Here is an 18108-nt window from a genome sequence, read left to right on the forward strand (position 1 = left end):
GTTGAACATTCCAGAGAGGGGGAGTTTAGATTTGAAGGGGAGTATTGCGTGGTACTGATTGTGATACTGGTCACAAAATGGTTAGGGCCAAGTTCAAGTTCATGATCCGGAAGAAGAATCTTAGTGCAGGTGTACGAGTACCAAAGAACATTGATGCAGAACAGCTAAAACAACCACAAGTTTTGCAGTTGTTTCAGAAGAGATGCAGCAATGTTCATTTTGGAGGTTCATGGCAATCTTTACGGGATGGAATATAAAAAATGCTTATACATTCTAATTTTTCAAATCTACCGCAGAATACTACATGTCTCTGTTGGACGAACTACAGGAAGATTTGAAACAGAAACACCGGGGAAAGCTGAGCCGTAATATCCTGTTCTTGCAGGACAATGCACCAGCACACACAACACATGAAACTACAGAAAACATGTGACTTTGGTTTCGAATAGGTAGTCCATTCTCCTTGCTCTCCTGGCTTGGCCCCCTCCGACTACCACCTCCTTCCACAACTGAAGAAAGTCCCCAAGGGAACAAAATTTCACTCCAATTCGAATGTGATCGCTGGTACCGACGCTTGGTTGAGGCCCAACATTTCGATTTCTTTTTAGAGGGTTTAAAAAAATGAAGGACCGCTGCAATATGTGTGTGAGTGTGAGGGGGGAATATGTTGTATAACATCACAATTAACTGATTCTTATGTATTTTCTTTTACCCAAAGCCAAGAAATTTTCAGCACCCCCTCATAAAAATCCTACGTCACAACAATTAGTTACCTATCTATAAAATATGCTTAACATTTTTAGAAAAAAATATGCGTGTCATATTATGTGAAAAGCAATTACAATTAATGAGTTATTTAGAATTGAAGTATTTAAATGTTTTTCTATATTTGTGAGAACATTTCATTGTAAAATACCTTTATAATTCAATGATATTTATTTAAAAGAAATTATATAATACCCCAAAGCAAAGATCACGTTTAAAATTACCAGTATTGTATGATGGTGCCTAACTAATAATGGACCCCATTAAATCATACTTAGTGTTCCTATCCTTTGAATACTAAATGTGAGCATGGGACATGGACATTAAAGGATGATGATAATGATAATGAGGTTGAGGATGATGATGGCAAAATGATGATGAGGATGATGATGATGATGATGAAGAATAAAGCGTATCGCCAGGAAAATAAATGCAGTTGGTGGCCAAGAATTTCAACGAGAATCAAAGGAATTCTTCATAATTTCACTATTTTTAACACAACGTGTACAGTATTTGTAGCGGGTGTGATTTATTACTCTTCGTTGTTTTTTACATTTTAAAATATTCCATTTGAGTAACTCGATTTAAAAGGAATAACATCAATGCCATTCCAACCGTAACAAACCAGGTGCAGCAATTGAATGACTTGCATAAGAAATAACTTATACATATTTGCATGGGCACATATACACATATGCATATGAATATATTTATTTGTTTGTGCATTTAGTTGAGTGCGCACAATTTATTATTTGCAATAATGACTTCAAGAAACCAACCAGTCACCTGTTCACTTATTAATGTGGTGGCCACACAAAGCAAGATTGACTATATTCTCACCAGAAAGCAGGAAAGCTGGTTGCTTATAAACACAAAACCCTTCCCAGGTGAAGAGTGCAAACCTCGACATGTGTTAGTTAATAGTGAATTCAGAGTTCAGGCTAGAAAGACACCAAGAAGCAAACCAGTTTGGAAAAGAAAGATTTGGAAGCTTAAGGATCCTCTGAATAGTCAGAGATTTAGAGAGATTCTAAATGAAGCATTTGGCAAGGAGGGAGAGGAGGAGAAGATAGTAATATATGAATAACATAGAGGACAACTGGAGGTTCCTATGAGACAACACAATGGTGGCCACTGACCAAATTTGTGGATAGTGCAAAGTCCTCTCCACACCTATGGTGACATGGTGGTGTCCTTAAAGATGACACACCCAATGGTTGGAGTAGCAACATTATAGTCAACCCTACAAATGTAAAGGTGATACTTTAGACTGAGATAATTACAAAAGTATCAAATTGCTGGAACAGGTGATGAAAGTTACAGAGAAGGTCAAAAATTAAAAAGGGAGAGTCTTGATGGAATGCAGTTTGGTTTTGTGCCAGGAAGATGCACAACTGATGCTATCTTCTTGGTGAAGCTGCTTCAGGAGAAGTACTTTGCTTTTATTGAAATGGAGAAAGCCTTTGAGGGGCTCCCCTGCTCCCTTATCTGGTGGGCAATGCAGAAGGCTAGAGATACATGAGTGGCTGGTGAGAGCTGTAGAAACCAGGTAGAGAGATGCTGATTGTAAGGTGAAGGCTGGCAACGAGTATAACAGTGAATTCAGTGTACAGGTAGGAGTGTACACAAAGGATCGATTCTCAGCCCCCTTTTTGTTCATCATAGACCTTCTGGCCATAACAGGAATTTCAGATGTGTTGCTCATGAAAGCTCCCCTATGCTGATAACTTTGAACTTATTGCTGAATCACTACAAGAACTAGAGAAGAAATTTCAGGTGTGGAAGCAAGGTTTGGAATCAAGGGGCCTTAGAGTTGAGTTAGCAAAGACTAAACCCCTAGAAAACCTTAATAAGAAGCAAGGTGTGATGTTTTGACTTATGAAAATTTCAATTCAACTGCTGTTTTGTCTTATTTTTTACTTTTTTGTTTTGTTGTTTTGATTTTTTATACCTTGTTGTCAGGAATGAAATGGTTGCCTTTGTACAGTCTGGTTGAACATTCTTATGCAGCCTTTACCTTTTAAAGGGGCCCTGTACAGCTTTTTTACCTTTTTAAGGCAGCCCTGTGCAGCCCTTATCATTTAAAAAATCTCAGTATTGCCTTTTTATCTGTTAAGGTCACACCATACTTCCCTTATCCTTCTCCAAAGAAAGATCTTCCTTATTCCCTTGCCATCTTTAGGGCTACTCTCTATAAATAAACAGTCAACAGCCACAGCATCACTGGGTTGTAGAGGACCAACAGAGGAAACTTGCTCTTCTTGTGTTGTATATGTAGAACAAATCTGCTGAACGGAGGCCAACCTTTGCCAAGCTAGAACAACACCTGGAATTGAACTTGGCACTACAAGTTAATGAAACACTTGTCCATTTCACAGTGCTGCCACTCCTTACTGCCAGTATGTTGTTCTTCTACTTTCATTTTTACAATTATTACCCCATGTTCTCAGGCTTGCATGTATAAACAGGATTTCATTCATCCAGGGAATACTATTTTATTTGGTTTGAATCTTTTTCAAATGCATATACATACCCAGGTGAGTGTATGTATATATATATATACACACACACAAAGGAGTTTATGCACTTATAGCTTTTCTTCATTATGTATATACTTGTGCAACATTTCCTTCCACCAATTCTCTCTCTCTCACTCTCTCCCTTCTGGTAGGGTCTCCATTCATTTTCAAATCTCCATGCTATCTTAAATGATATTAAGTTATAAAGGTCTCTGTTATTATATTTATTATTACTTTTATTATTAGTATTGTTATGCATTTATTTTCTTTTAAATTTATTTTCATATTTATTTTTAATTCTTATATTCCAATGTGCAATTAAAGTGTAAAGTTCTGTGGAAAATAGAATCAAAAGACAAAACAAAAAGATTTGGAGGAAATGAATAAAAAGAGAGGAAACCATTCTTTGGGGATTTTCCGAATGGTTTGAGAAACTTTCTATCATTAAAACATTAGGGTTTTTCATTATTCATGTATTTACATATACATACATATATATATATATATATATATATATATATATATATATATATATATATATATATATATATATATATATATATATATATATATAAAATAAATGGAGTTTAACGCAGGTATAATTCAAATAGTTTTACTTCCGACACATGTTTCGAAGATTTCACTGATATTATTCAATAGAATAAAATGGTGTAAAGCAATGTAATCTTCTCTTTAGGGAAGTGAATAAATGAAACTCGTCAATAAGACATTTTAACTGAAAATGATGGATGTGTATAGTGATTTACTGAACGCTATTAATATTGTTTGAAAATGTTATATGATATAACATCAGAAGTAACTTATAGAAAGAGGAGGGATATTTTTAGTGAATGTTAAATATAAAAGAAAATTAATGTTTAGATTATATATAATGATAGAGATTACTTATATGAACTAAAGGTGTTTTTGTCAATGTTTACATCTGTATACACGCTCTATAACCGTGCATACCGATGTATATATATATATATATATATATATATATATATATATATATATGTACACTATCTATATACACTACCTTATAAGGGAACCATTTTGATTAAATCCATTTGCACCAAAAAAACAAACAGATAAATAAAATTGCATGATTCTAACTAATTTGTTTTTTTTATTGTATTTTTTGTTTGGTTGTTTTATTTTGATTGTTTGCAAAAAATCTCATTTTGTTTTTGCTTGACCCTAGATGCAGGGTGTGTGTTTTCTGTGATTCTACTAATCCAAGGGTGGTTGATAAATGGTGGTGTTAGAGGGTTGGACAAAGGGTGTTGCAGTGTCTGTGTTGGGTTTTGACATTCTGTGACGAAAGGGATGCCAAGTTGTATCAGGACAACACTGGTGCCATAGAGAGAGAGAGAGAGAGAGAGAAAGGGAGAGGAGACTAGAATACAGAGCTGACTGCTAGTGTTACACCCTGCCCCATCCTGTACATTCAGGTACATATGCACTGACCACTAAGCCATGCACCTTCGACAGGTAAATTAGAATAGCAGACATGAGACAGAGACTCCATTGTAGTCATTAGTAAAGTGAAGGTAACTGTTAATGTTGTGGGTCAACAGAATGAGAAGGTGAGGAGTCATTTTAAAGTATCAGTGGCAAGAAGTGCCACAAGGTGAACAGGTTGGTGGAACCCAGTTAAAAATTACAGGGAGTCTATTGTAGGAGTGAGAAATGGGGGAGAGAGAAAAACAAATGAATAATGAACATTTGACAACCCCCACCCCAAATTGCTGGCCAAAATTTGAAATCCTTATTAGTAAAAGTTCCAGGTAACGAGATGCAAGAATTAGACAAAATGTTTAACTGCATCTCTTCTGGCTCTTGATGTTCTGAGTTCAAATATTGCCGAGGGCAAGTTTGGCTTTCATGCTTTTGAGGCTGATAAAATGCTGTACCAATCAAATACTGGGGTCGATGTAACTGACTAATCTCGTCCCCCCTTCCCCCTAAAATTGCTATCCATATGATTCTTAGGGGTGCCTGAAAGATTTGCCATTCAAATCTCTGTGTAATAAAATATCTCATACTTTCATTATAAAAATATAATAAGATTTTTTAAGCATCAAATGGCTCGGAGGTTCCTTCAGAGGAAAACAAGAAATCAAAAAAGTCCAAAGGTAGAGAAAAGTTGAGGAACTCTGGTTTAAGCTTATGTGCAACACACAAATCACCAAAATTGCTAGTCTTCCAACTTTATTGGACAAAACTACAATACAAATAAGTGGGGGGAAACGGTGAGAATTAAGCAGCGGAAAATGGGGAGGAGAAGGAAGCAAAGGGTGGTACACCCCAGACCAAATGGCACGTTCAACGGTGCTCTGTGGACTTGATTGCAAAGGCATTGCTGTGGAGAATGGCCAGCAACACTTGCTTCAGCAGCCAATCCACCTAGCAGGGCTCATTTGTCAGGTGGACCACAATTATTCTGATTTTGTGGGGTAAATCATCCGTGCAGGGTCTGAGAACACCTGAGGTCACTACTGCAACCAGTACAAACTGATAGTGGCCGGTCAGGCTCCTGTATTTATCTATTTTCCCTTTCCTCTGGGTTATGGATATTTATTCCTTGTGAGATGGCGAATGATAACATAATTTGATGGGGGATGTTGTTTTGTAGTGTCCGAATGGAAAGGCGGGCTTACTTAAAGATAATTCACACACAAATGAAAAGATGCTGAAGACTATTGTGAAATAGGAGAACAGATGTTTTATTCCATTAAAAATATTAAATTGACCACACCAGATCAAATCAAGACAAGAGATTGGAAACAACAACAACAACAGTAATTACAAGAAATTCCATGGCATCATAATGTTTGGCGTTGTTTATATTTACGAAGAAATGGTCGTGAGAAGAATTTCTGAAACATCTCAAATAACAAAAAATGCAAGCAAAGAATGATGTGTGTGTCTATTTATAATGTGTGTGTGTGTATGAGTGCGTGAGAGAGGGAGAGGGAGAGAAAGAGCGACAGAGAGGGGGAGAAAGAGAGGTGAGAGGGAGAGAGAGAGGGGGAGAGGGAGAAACAGATGGAGTAAGTAATGTATTTGTGAGAGTTTGAAAAAAATCATCTCGTGTAGATTCATCAGACGTGGAGGCGCGTTGCTTAGTGGTTAGGGTGTCAGCATCATGATCCTAGGATTGTCATTTCGATTCCTGGACTGGGTGACGAGTTGTGTTCTTGAGCAAAATACTTCATTTCATGTTGCTCCAGTCCACTCAGCTGGCAAAAATGAGTAACACTGCGATTGTCTGGCGTCCCGTCCAGCTGGGGAACACATACGCCATTGAAACCGGGAAACCGGGCCCATAAGCCTGGCTAGGCTTTAAAAGGGCGTAGTGGAGGTGCAATTGCCCAGTGGTTAGGGCAGCGGACTCGTGGTTGGAAGATCGCGGTTTCGATTCCCAAACCAAGCGTTGTGTATGTTTATTGAGCGAAAACGCCTTAAGCACCACAAGGCTCCGGCAGGGGGTGGTGGCAACTCCTGTTGTACTCTTTTGTCCCAACTTTCTCTCACTCTTCCTGTTTCTTGAGTAATGCTGTGATGGACTGTCATCCCGTCCAGCTGGGGGGAACACATACGCCATAGAAACCGGGAAACCGGGCCTATGATCCTGTCTAGGCTTGAAAAGGGCGCATAAATAAATAAAAAGTTCCAGTTGTGATTGGCTGAACATAACAAACAAAAGACAGTCATGTGATGTTTCATCCGAGCTGCCTGCTAGGCTTGCAGAAACACAGTAGTATAACCATTGGAATTCAATATTTTTTATTGTGAGACAAGTGGCCGGTTGGAAGATTGTGCACAGATACTGACAAGAGGGACATCACATTATCTGGTAAAATAGGGGTCATTGATTGAATGAAATCCAAGCTTAAGGGGATTTGTCAAACAAATACATGTAAACATACACAAGATATTATGTAGTAGTTTGAGGGAGATTCAGCTACTATTTCTAACTGATCTTCCAGACATGCAGAGGTAGTAATATAATGTTGTTATAATAAATTTGAGGTAGTGATATCATGCTGCTATGAGGAAAGAAGCCATTCTGCTGTGGAGTGTCATCTCAGATGACAAGTCTTGAGGAGTGGCCATCAAATAGGACATGTGGAGTGGTGTGTGTATATCAGTTAAGCCAAGAACTTGCATGAAGTGGGGCAGCCAATTGCACATAGCATCCACATCTAGTGAGAAAATATTAGCACTGGCAGAAGGGTGAGTGATGTGGATCTGAGATGTTCAGGTTTCAAGTCATTATTGAAATAACCCTCTTTCAATTGATGCTGATGGATTCTGTTCATCTATTTACACGAAGAATAAAATTCTTAGGAGTCTGAAGGGACAAATGTTGAGTGAGAAGGTGCTTGAATTGGACCCTTAATTCAACCCTTACCGGCAAACACAGGTGGCCGGTCACTGGCAAATTTTGGGTGGCACATTTATGGGAATCATCTTGACACTGTTTGGATGGTCATCAGGATTTGACATGGTTCAACATAAGGGGTGAAATGTTGCAGTGTAGACATGCTTTTCTCTTTCCACTGTCCAGTCTACCCTCTATGTTCTTGTGGTAGCCATTGTGAAATGGGAAAGGTGGACTTGGTCAGAGCTTGACAGTTGCTCTTCCTCTATACTGTATCACTTGTTGTGTGCATCAAAACGTGGTTCTTGCCATGTGTGTGTGTGTGTGTGTGTGTGTGTGTGTGTGTGTGTGTGTGTGTGTGTGTGTGTATGTGTGTGTGTGTTGTTGTGGTTCTATTGTTCTTGTATTGTAATTGTATTGTAGTGGGTGTTTAGCCTCAAATCAATGCTCATAGACATTTATTGTTGTTGATGGTGGTGTTTGTGTTGATAACCAATCCTAACTTCCCAGACAAATGTCAGAGAAGTTACCCTTGAAAGATCTACAGGTTTTCTTCACGTACTTAACCCTTATGAAATTATTCTATTTATATTATTATCATTATTATCATTGCTATTTTTGTTGTTGTTTTTTCCGTAGTAGTAGTAATAGTTGTTGTTATTAAAATTATTATTGTGATTATTATTATTATTATTATTATTATTATTATTATTATTATTATTATTATTATTATTATCTTCTTTGAATTTCGCTTCCAATTCTTGCTGAGTGTCTTCCCAACACCTAGAGCAAAGAAACTCATTGTATTCATTGGCAGGTCATCAAAATAAACACATCAGATTGTTCATTTACAAAGTCATGAGATAGAAAAAAGGGAAGAAAGACAGGGGAAAGAAAGAGATTAAAGAAAACAAATGAAAAAGAGGAAACAAAAACAATGAAAGGGGAAAAGAAAAGGAAAGAGCAACAATGTTCTTCTCAATACTTGTGACCAATTACCAGTTAAGACAACCTTTTGCACTTCCTGCAAGGGTAGTAAGCCAGGGATTATCCGCAAATCACTTTCAGTTCCCTTTTTAATTATTCTAAGTTCTCCTACAATTACTGGTATTGTAACTGTCTTGATTTCAATCAGCAAATCTTTATATTTTCTGAGCTTATCAAGCTTTTTTGCCGAGATATTATGATCACAAGGTATGCTCATGTCAATCAGTGAACAGGTCTTATTGTTTTGGTCTTTCACAACAATATCTGGTTAATTAGCTTTGATGGTCTGGTCTGTACATACTGGAAAGTCCCAAAGGACCGTTACGTTTTCTCCCTCAGTTCCAGCCTCATGATGGTGCTTATACCATTTGTCAGCAGCTTTGATTTGATAATGCTGACATGTTAACTAGTGTGGATATTGACCAACTCTGTCATGTTTAGATTTATACTCTACTGGTGCTAAAACCTTACACCCAGAGATAAAGTGGTCCACTGTTTCAATCCCATCGTTGCAGTATCGGCACTTTGGGTCTGCACCATTTTTCAATACATTGGTTTGATAGTTCCAGATCAATAAGCTCTGATCTTGAGCAGCCAAACTAAAGCCTTCGCTCTCTGCCTTTAGCTCTGTGCTCCATGGCCACTGAAGGGTGTGCTTCTGGTCTACATCAGCCTGTTTGCTAAGGGCCACATATTTGCCATGCAGGGGGTTTTGTTCCTAACTATCAACCAATTGTTCAAACGCTTTTTGCTTTGCCATTGATTTCATCATCACCATCATCACCATCATCACCATCATCATCATAAGGGCAGCAAGCTGGGTGATTTGTTAGCACACTTTCAATTTCTACTTCCTCTTCTTTCTTTTAACAGTTACAACAGCGAAAGCTGATTCAGTCATTTTCTCTAAACTAGAATGTATACTTTCCACGTTCATATTTGAATCTTCTGCGTTTCAATTATTTTTCTCTGATTTTACACAATCTCGAATTTGATGGACATATAGCGCTATAGAAGCTGACTCAAGAAATCTCTAGTGAGACTTTTTATTGATGTACCTGAAGAGAACCAAAATGAGTCATGTGTTGTACGCAATAAAATCTTTTACACATCCATTTCCTATTTTATTAATGCAGTTATGCCGTCTATTGGCACGCTACAGAACAAGTCCGGAACTTTCTGATACTACCGATATAAAATATATAAAGCTATATATATATATACATAATTATAGTTATAGATATATACAATTACGAAGTCGAGACAAATATCACCAGCTGGCCGATGAAGGACAACGATCCTGAAATACGTGTCCCTAGATGCAGCTTCGGCAGCCGGGGGTGTTTGTCTCCCCTTCGTATATGTATATAAGGACAGGTAAAAATGTTTCGAAGCCATCAGGAGGCGGTCGATGCTTCCTAGGGCTATACAGCGGTGGTGTACCCCCTACTGTCACGTTCTTGTTAGATTGACAGTATACAACCATTCTATCGCCCCACCACCGTACATGTCTCTACGAGAGATTTAGAAATTCAATATTTCTTATTTTGATAATCAGTGAGTTATAGATATATACAATTACGAAGTCGAGACAAATATCACCAGCTGACCGGTGTCTGCTACTCTAGGCCGATAAAGGACAACGATCCTGAAACACGTGTTCCTAGATGCAGCTTCGGCAGCCGGGGGTGTTTGTCTCCCCTTCGTATATGTATATAAGGACACAGGGAAAAATGTGTCAAAGCCATCAGGAGGCGTTCGATGCTTCCTAGGGCTATACAGCGGTGGTGTACCCCCTACTGTCACGTTCTTGTTAGATTGACAGTATACAACCATTCTATCGCCCCACCACCGTACATGTCTCTACGAGAGATTTAGATATTCAATATTTCTTATATATATATATATATATATATATATATATATATATATATATATATATATATATATATATATATATATATATATATAAATATATATACATATATATAATGGTAGTATCAGAAAGTTCCCGGATTTGTTCTGTAGCATGCCAACAGATGGCAGCACATGGCTGTATGTGCAGTGAGAGCTAATAGTAACTTCACTTCCCGAGCGTTAAACTAATACATCTGTATTATACTGCCTGTCTTCGTCTTGTGTTTTGTTGTGAATTCTCCCTATATATATATATATATATATATATATATATATATGTATATATGTATGTGTGTATATATGTATATATATAAATACACACACGCACACTCACACACATATAAGCATATGCCTTTACAATCCTATCGTGCATTATCATTTCTTGCGTTCACTTTTATGATCTATCTATCTATCTATCTGTCTGTCTGTCGGCGTGTCTGTTTGTCTGTCTGTCTAACTGTGTGTGCTCATATTCATACATACATACATACATACATACATACATACATACATACATACATACATAATACATACATACATACATACATACATATATACATGCACACACACATATGTATATACATACATACGTACATTAAAATTTTATATCCTCAGCAGATTGTCTCGGTTTCATTGGGTGAGTTTCTTCCTTTAGAATCGCATCCTTTTTAGTACTGGAAGGGAAGAAAGAAAGAAAGAAAAAGAAGAAAGAGCCAATCAGACATTTAATGTTTAATATTTGAAATATGATGATAATAGTGATGATGATGATTAGGAGGACAATATTGTTATTGCTGATGATGCAGATGATGATGATAGTGATGATGATGATGACTATGATTATGATGACGATGATGATGGTGATGATTAAGATTATTATTAAATCAATGATGTTATTTTTGTGAAAACCTTCCCTTCCACTGCTGTTGCTCCTGGGAGTTAGCTAGTCTCAGCTCATATCCATTCAGGTATCACTGACTCACTCGTTTTCCCCTCCTCTTTTCACTCATGAAGTGTCCACCCTTCATTGCCCTGCATTAAACCCCAGTGGCATTGCAAGGGCAGCCAACAAAAGGAGCAAAGCAGCAACCACATTTTAAGTGGGGAAAATGCGCTACTTTTGTTTTTTTTATCTGTTATTTCTTAATTGCTTCAAGCATGAGACTGTGGCCATACTGGAGCACTGTCTTGAAGAATTTTTTGCAGTCTGCTACATATTCTGACGGTGCCCATTTGCTGAACCACTAAGCTCTGGGACTATATATACTATATTGGTGTGTATATAGTCCCAGAGCTTAGTGGTTCAGCAAAAGGGCACCGTCAGAATATGTAGCAGACTGTAAAAAATTCTTCAAGACAGTGCTCCAGTATGGCCACAGTCTCATGCTTGAAGCAATTAAGAAATAACAGATAAAAAAAACAAAAGTAGCGCATTTTCCCCACTTAAAATGTGGTTGCTGCTTTATATATATATATATATATATATATATATATATATACATACGCGTATATATGTGTGTGTGTGTGTGGTTTGTAGATCCGATAGAGGTAGAATCAACAAAAATGTACTATATCTATATCTATCTATATTTACATACATACAACAGGCTTCATACAGTTTCTGTTTACCAAATCAACTCATAAGGCTTTCGTTGGCCCGAGGCTATAATAGAGAACACTTTCTCAAGGTGTCATACAGTGGAACAGAACCTGCAACCACGTGGTTGGGAAGCAAACATCCTATCAGACAACCACTTTAATTTTTCTTTTGGAATCTTGTGCCTCTAAGAATTTTGAGTTCATAGTAACTGTTCTTTGGTCTTGCCCATGCTACAGCAAAGCTAACCACAACAGTTAATCTTTCCTCTCCAGGACATTGTTCTTCTGGCACTTTCTCCCAGTGGCCATTCACTTACAACACAACAAGAGACATTCTAACGGCATCAGAGTAACCAAAGTTGAAGAGTTCCACAATGGCTATGGGCTCAGACCCTTACCCAAACAAAAAACTGCCACCAAGTAACCCAGATTATTTCTGACTGAGGAAACCTAGGGCCAAAAGCATTCCAGCCTTAAACAATCTGCTTGGTTTTTTTTACCATTGTGCCTCAATATTCAACGTGTCCTTCTTTTTCTTTAAGGTGACAGGGTGTAATTTCTAGCAAGTTGAATGATCAATTAAAGGCTGGCTTCTTGGTTCATAATGATGATGATGATGATGATGATAATTACTATGTTGTTGATAGTGATGGTTATGATGATGATAATGCTAACAATGATGATGATGATGATGTTTAAATCATATAAGAGACACCTACGCTAACTCCAGTTCTCCAGATTTGGTCAAATCATTGAAGTTATCCATCATTTTCCGGTTGTTTGTTTCGGGTAACAACAATGACAATAGCCCCGCGATTATGGAAAGTGCTCCCATAAGAACCATCGGCATTATTCGACCAAGCTTGCCAGAAACCAAATCTGACTGAAAAAAATATACAGAAAAAGGGACAGCAATTTAAAAACATGTTTTGTTTATTTTGTTGTTGTTTGGCCCCAGATCATTACTGAACAAGCACACTTATGGTCAAAGTTGTTCCCACCATGACCACCGTGTTTTAATTTCAGCATATATATATATATATATATATATATATATATATATATATATATATATATATATATATATACACCACGACGTCAAAAACCTTTGAACTTTACGTAAAACTGTTATTATTATCATCACTTTATTTTTACACTTCTAAACTTTTTCTGTATTTTCTGGGCTTTCCTTTTGTTGTCTCCTCCTTCTCTGGATGTCCTTACTCTGTTTTCTCTAGTCTGCACCCGTTATTTGTCTCCCTCTCCCTCCGTTCTTTTCTCTTTTCATCTTCTCTTCTCCCTTTCTCCCCACTTTCTCTCTATTTGTTCCATCTTCATCGTTTGTATTTTTATTTTATCTTCTTCTCCCACCTTGCATATATACTCTTCTCCTCACGCCTTTTTCTTCTTATTATTTATTTATTTATTTTATTATTTTATCATTTATTTATTTACTTATTTTTAAAAATTCAATTTAATTTTTTTATTTTATTTAATTTTAATTTTTATTATTTTCATCTAACGCTTGTGCTTTTTTCTCCCCACACCCTTCGAATGTTTCCTTCCCACGTTTAATTTCCTTCCCGCCTTTTTTCTCCTCCTTGTTATTCCACCATGCCGGACTACAAGTCCTACCTCCCCACTCTTCACCACAGGCTAAAACATTACCTCCGCTTACTTCCTTCCCACTGCTTTCAGCCGTCCATTAACCCTTCTTTACTCATTTTCAAAAAAATCTTAAAAGGTGTGTGACCTTTCTGTCCGATGTCAGTCGCCATGATAAATCGTTAGCCACTACACACATTTTTTCTTTCCTTGTTTCTCTCTTTGTTTTTTTCTGTGTCCCTTTCTGTAGAAGAGAGTAGGCTCGAAACCTAAAAGACTTTTTCTATTCCTGAGCGTTATATATAATACATCTGTTTGTTTTGTACACCACCTGACTTCGTCTTTTGCTTTTTTTTGTAAACTCTTTATATATATATATATATATATATATATATTTATATATATCACCGTGATCACCGTGACCGACCAGGCTATCAGATGTTGTTACACATCGCTGGTCACAATGCGCTTCGCATTGTTTTAGCCTTCAAATGACGCCACCCCGCTGGGTAAGCGAGCAGGCCAACAGAAGAAAGAGTGAGAGAAAGTTGCGGCGAAAGAGTACAGCAGGGATCACCACTACCACCCTGTCAGAGCGTCGTGGAGCTTTAGGTGTTTTCGCTCAATAAACAGTCACAACGCCCGGTCTGGGAATCGAAACCGCGATCCTACGACCGTGAGTCCGCTGCCCTAACCACTGGGCCATTGCGCCTCCACACACATATATATATATATATGCATACATACATAGATACATATATATATGTATATATATATATATATATATATGCATACATACATACATATATATATGTATATATATATATATATATATATATATAAGAAAATAGTAAAGAGTGAAAAAACGACAGAAGGCTTAAATGTTAAAAAATATATATATTTGCGTCAAAATGTCTGGAGAATATTGGAAAAATTTTTTTCCCTCCTTAAAATGACATCATTTTATAATTTTTAAAGAAATACCGGTTTCGCAGTTAGCTCTTCAAATTTCTTGTGACTTAATGTTTATTTTTAATAACGTAATCCTTGTATTTTTGCTACGGAGAGTTCTAGATAAGGGAAAGTAGTGAGTGATTTCTTCCGGTGTAAGGGAGATAATCGCTTAAAAATTTTTTTTTCCTTTAGTGTGAATTTCTCTGTATTATTGAGTTCGGATAGTTGAGTCTGGGTTTGTACTTTTCAATGAAGAATGTTTCCTTATTTAGTCTAATTTGTGATGATGATCCGAAAGCACATTGGTAAAATGGAAAGATTAAAAATTGTGGTTGTAGTTGCTTTGCGCATTTCTCAATGTGTTCACTAAAAGGTATCATTCTATATTCTGGGAATGCAATCTGTTGTCGATGCAGTGTGCATCTACGTCTGAGTGATAGTCCCGTGGACCCCACGTAGTCTTGGTGGCAGCCCGAGCATTTAATGACATAAATTATGTTTTCAGAGGCACAAGTAAAGTTAGATTTGATCTTGAATTTCTGTCCCTCTTTAAAGAAGAATTCTGATCCTTCCAATAGGTTAGGACATGTTGCACAGTTCGATCTACCACATTTTTTTACTTTTGCATCCGTAATTTTAGAAGACAATTTTGCCTTTGTGAGAATCTTTTTAAGTGATTTAGGCTGTTTGTAGCTTTTAATGATTTGGTGTATGTTTAGAATTTCCTTTAATTTTGGGTTTTTATGAAGTATTGGTAAATTCTGGGTGATGATGGTGAAAGCTTCTTTGTTTCTGGGGTTGTATGTAGATATGTAAGGTAGTATTTTCGGGGAAGGTGTGTTGTTGTGTTGAACTTTTCTTAAAGTTTCTATGTTGATTTCTGTTGCACGTCTGATCCCATCCTCTATGAGTTGCGTTGGGTAATGTCTGTCAATTAAGGTGTTTTTGAGTTCTTGCAGTCTGAAGTTCCTGGTGTTTTGTTCTGACACTATTGTGCATATCCTTCTTGCAAGGTTGAAGGGGATGTTTGTTTTAGTGTGTCTTGGGTGGCATGAACTAAAAAGAAGGTATTGTTTGGCGTCTGTGGCTTTGTAGAAAATGTCTGTTTCTATTTTAAGGTTAATTTTTTAATTAGTATATCCAAGAACGGGAGTTCCTTTGGTTGTATTCCATTGTGAACTGTATATTTGGGTTCATGCTGTTCAATAGGTTTTTAAATTTTAAGAGTTTATCTGTGTTTTCATTCCAGAGAATAAAACAATCGTCCAAGAATCGTTTCCAGTTCTCTTTTATGTATTGAGAGAGGGGGTTTCCAAAGATTGATAAGGATTCCTGGTAAATGGTTATTTCCATGTATCCCATTGTTAAGTTCGCAATGACTGGTGCTGCCCTTGTACCCATAGCAATTCCGGATTTTTGACGGTAAAATGTATTGTCAAACATGAAGTGGTTATTGTGTAGGATGAATTCAATTGATTTAGTAATGAATTCTTTACTGATCCTTTTTGGTATTTCTTCCGGAAATTGGTCTAACCAGAACTGAATTGCTTCCAGTCCATAATTATGAGGTATACTGGTATACAAGTTGACTACATCAAATGAAACCAGGATTGTTTCTTCCTTGGCTTTTTTTGGGAGGTGGTTTAACATATCTAAGTCATCTCTGATATGGCTATCGATATGTTTAAGGAAGGGTTTCAGGAGGATGTCCATAAGCAGACTTAGTCTGTGTGTTTCACAGGTTGGGCCAGCTACAATGGGTCGTAGTTTTAGGTCCCCCGGGTTGGGTGTGTGTATGTATGTCTTTGGTGATTTTTTAATGGTTTCATTTATAATTTGACTTTTATGAATTTTTGGCAGACCATAGAAAAGGCTAGGTTTGCATTTGAAGTTTGTTAGGAAATCAATCTCTTTGGTTGTTAGTTCCTTTTCATGGGTTTTAATTAGTGAAGATAGAGTTTTCATTATTTTTTGTGGGGTGTAGTAGGTAATTTTTTCATAATGTAGGTCGTCATCAAGCAAGGAAATTACAAGATTTCTGTAGTATGATGTATCCATTATTACAACTGCATTTCCCTTGTCTGCTTCCTTAATGGTTATATCCTCATCATTTTGAAGTTCTATCAGTTCTTTCCATTGTGTAGTGTTAAAATTTGGGTTAGCTTTCTGTTTATGTATAGTATGGTAGGGGAAGTTCTCAATGTGGTTACAGAATTCGTCAAGATCTTTATTTCTTCCTCTGTGTGGGATGTGTTCACTTTCGTTCTTGACTAGTGATTCATCTTCAGTATTGAAACTGGTTGATGCTTCTGCTAGTCTTAATTTTCTGCAAAATTCTGTTATATTATCCTTGAGTTCATTTAGGTTTGCTCTGCGTGGAGTTGGTGTAAATTTGAGCCCTTTTGCGAGGATGTCAATTTTTATGTTAGAAAGAGGCTTCCAAATAGGAAAGCCTTGTACAAGAAAGAGCAGTAGAAAACTCAAACCACTAATTATGGATAAATTCTCGAAAGGATTGAAAATTAAAAACGTTTACCATCTAATTTAGTTCCTAGACCATGGTTTCTAACTCATTCCAGTAAAAAAATATATTTACTGAGGCTAGTTTTCGTCAGTAGGGTGCCTTTAGATTTCAAATATACACACAACTAGATTCGCATGTAAACTAGTTGCCTGTATATCCTAATTTTTCAAAACAACCGCGTCGATGCAGTTTATTTCCGGCGACAGAGAGGATGCCGGAAAATTTCGAACAAATCTATCAAAAAATATTTAAACATAATAAATAATATTAGGGTAATAAGAATTAATAATTCTTATTCGAATTTATCCATAATTAGTGGTTTGAGTTTTCTACTGCTCTTTCTAGCACAAGGCTTTCCTATTTGGAAGCCTCTTAACGTGTTCTAATGTACATGATATTTTTATGTATGTATATATATATCATATATATATATCATATATACATCAAATATATATATCTATATATATAAAACTGAGAATGTGTGTCTGTCTTTCTGTCTGTCTGTCTGTGTGTTTCCCTAAACCTTGAGAACTACACAAACAATTTCATTCAAATTTTACACATGCCTTACTTAGGGTCCATGTAGTTTCATGCGGAAAAATGTTCAACTTCTTACCTAGAGCGGGCCCATAGCAATATCATATCTTCTCCACTATTTCAGTATTACGTGTTAAAAGTGAAACAAAAACATTTCTCTATTTTATGTCAGATGCTTTGACTTTAACAATAAAAATAATAATAACAATGTAGTAAGTAATAATTAAAATCAAACTAAAGTATAATATTATCGTAACATAACAAAAGTAAAAATAACAATTGGTATAAAATTGCAACAATGACTTGAA

General features: G+C 36.6%; 2 protein-coding genes across 2 annotated transcripts in view; one reads left to right on the forward strand and one right to left on the reverse strand.

The window, feature by feature from the left end:
* Positions 1 to 18108, forward strand: part of LOC118764674 (organic cation transporter protein-like) — a 429478-nt gene that overhangs the window by 154522 nt on the left and 256848 nt on the right. The window lies entirely within an intron of this gene.
* LOC115215462 (organic cation transporter protein-like) overlaps positions 11160 to 18108 on the reverse strand; it is a 127173-nt gene continuing 120224 nt past the window's right edge. Inside the window, exons 10-11 of the mRNA XM_036506073.1 lie at positions 12900 to 13063; positions 11160 to 11255 (exon numbers count right to left, since the gene is read on the reverse strand). Coding sequence (XP_036361966.1) covers positions 11177 to 11255; positions 12900 to 13063 — 243 coding nt within the window. The 3' untranslated portion in view covers positions 11160 to 11176. The remainder of the gene's footprint in view (positions 11256 to 12899; positions 13064 to 18108) is intronic.

The sequence above is a fragment of the Octopus sinensis genome, linkage group LG9, assembly GCF_006345805.1.
Source record: "Octopus sinensis linkage group LG9, ASM634580v1, whole genome shotgun sequence".
NCBI classification, from domain to species: Eukaryota; Metazoa; Mollusca; class Cephalopoda; order Octopoda; family Octopodidae; genus Octopus; species Octopus sinensis.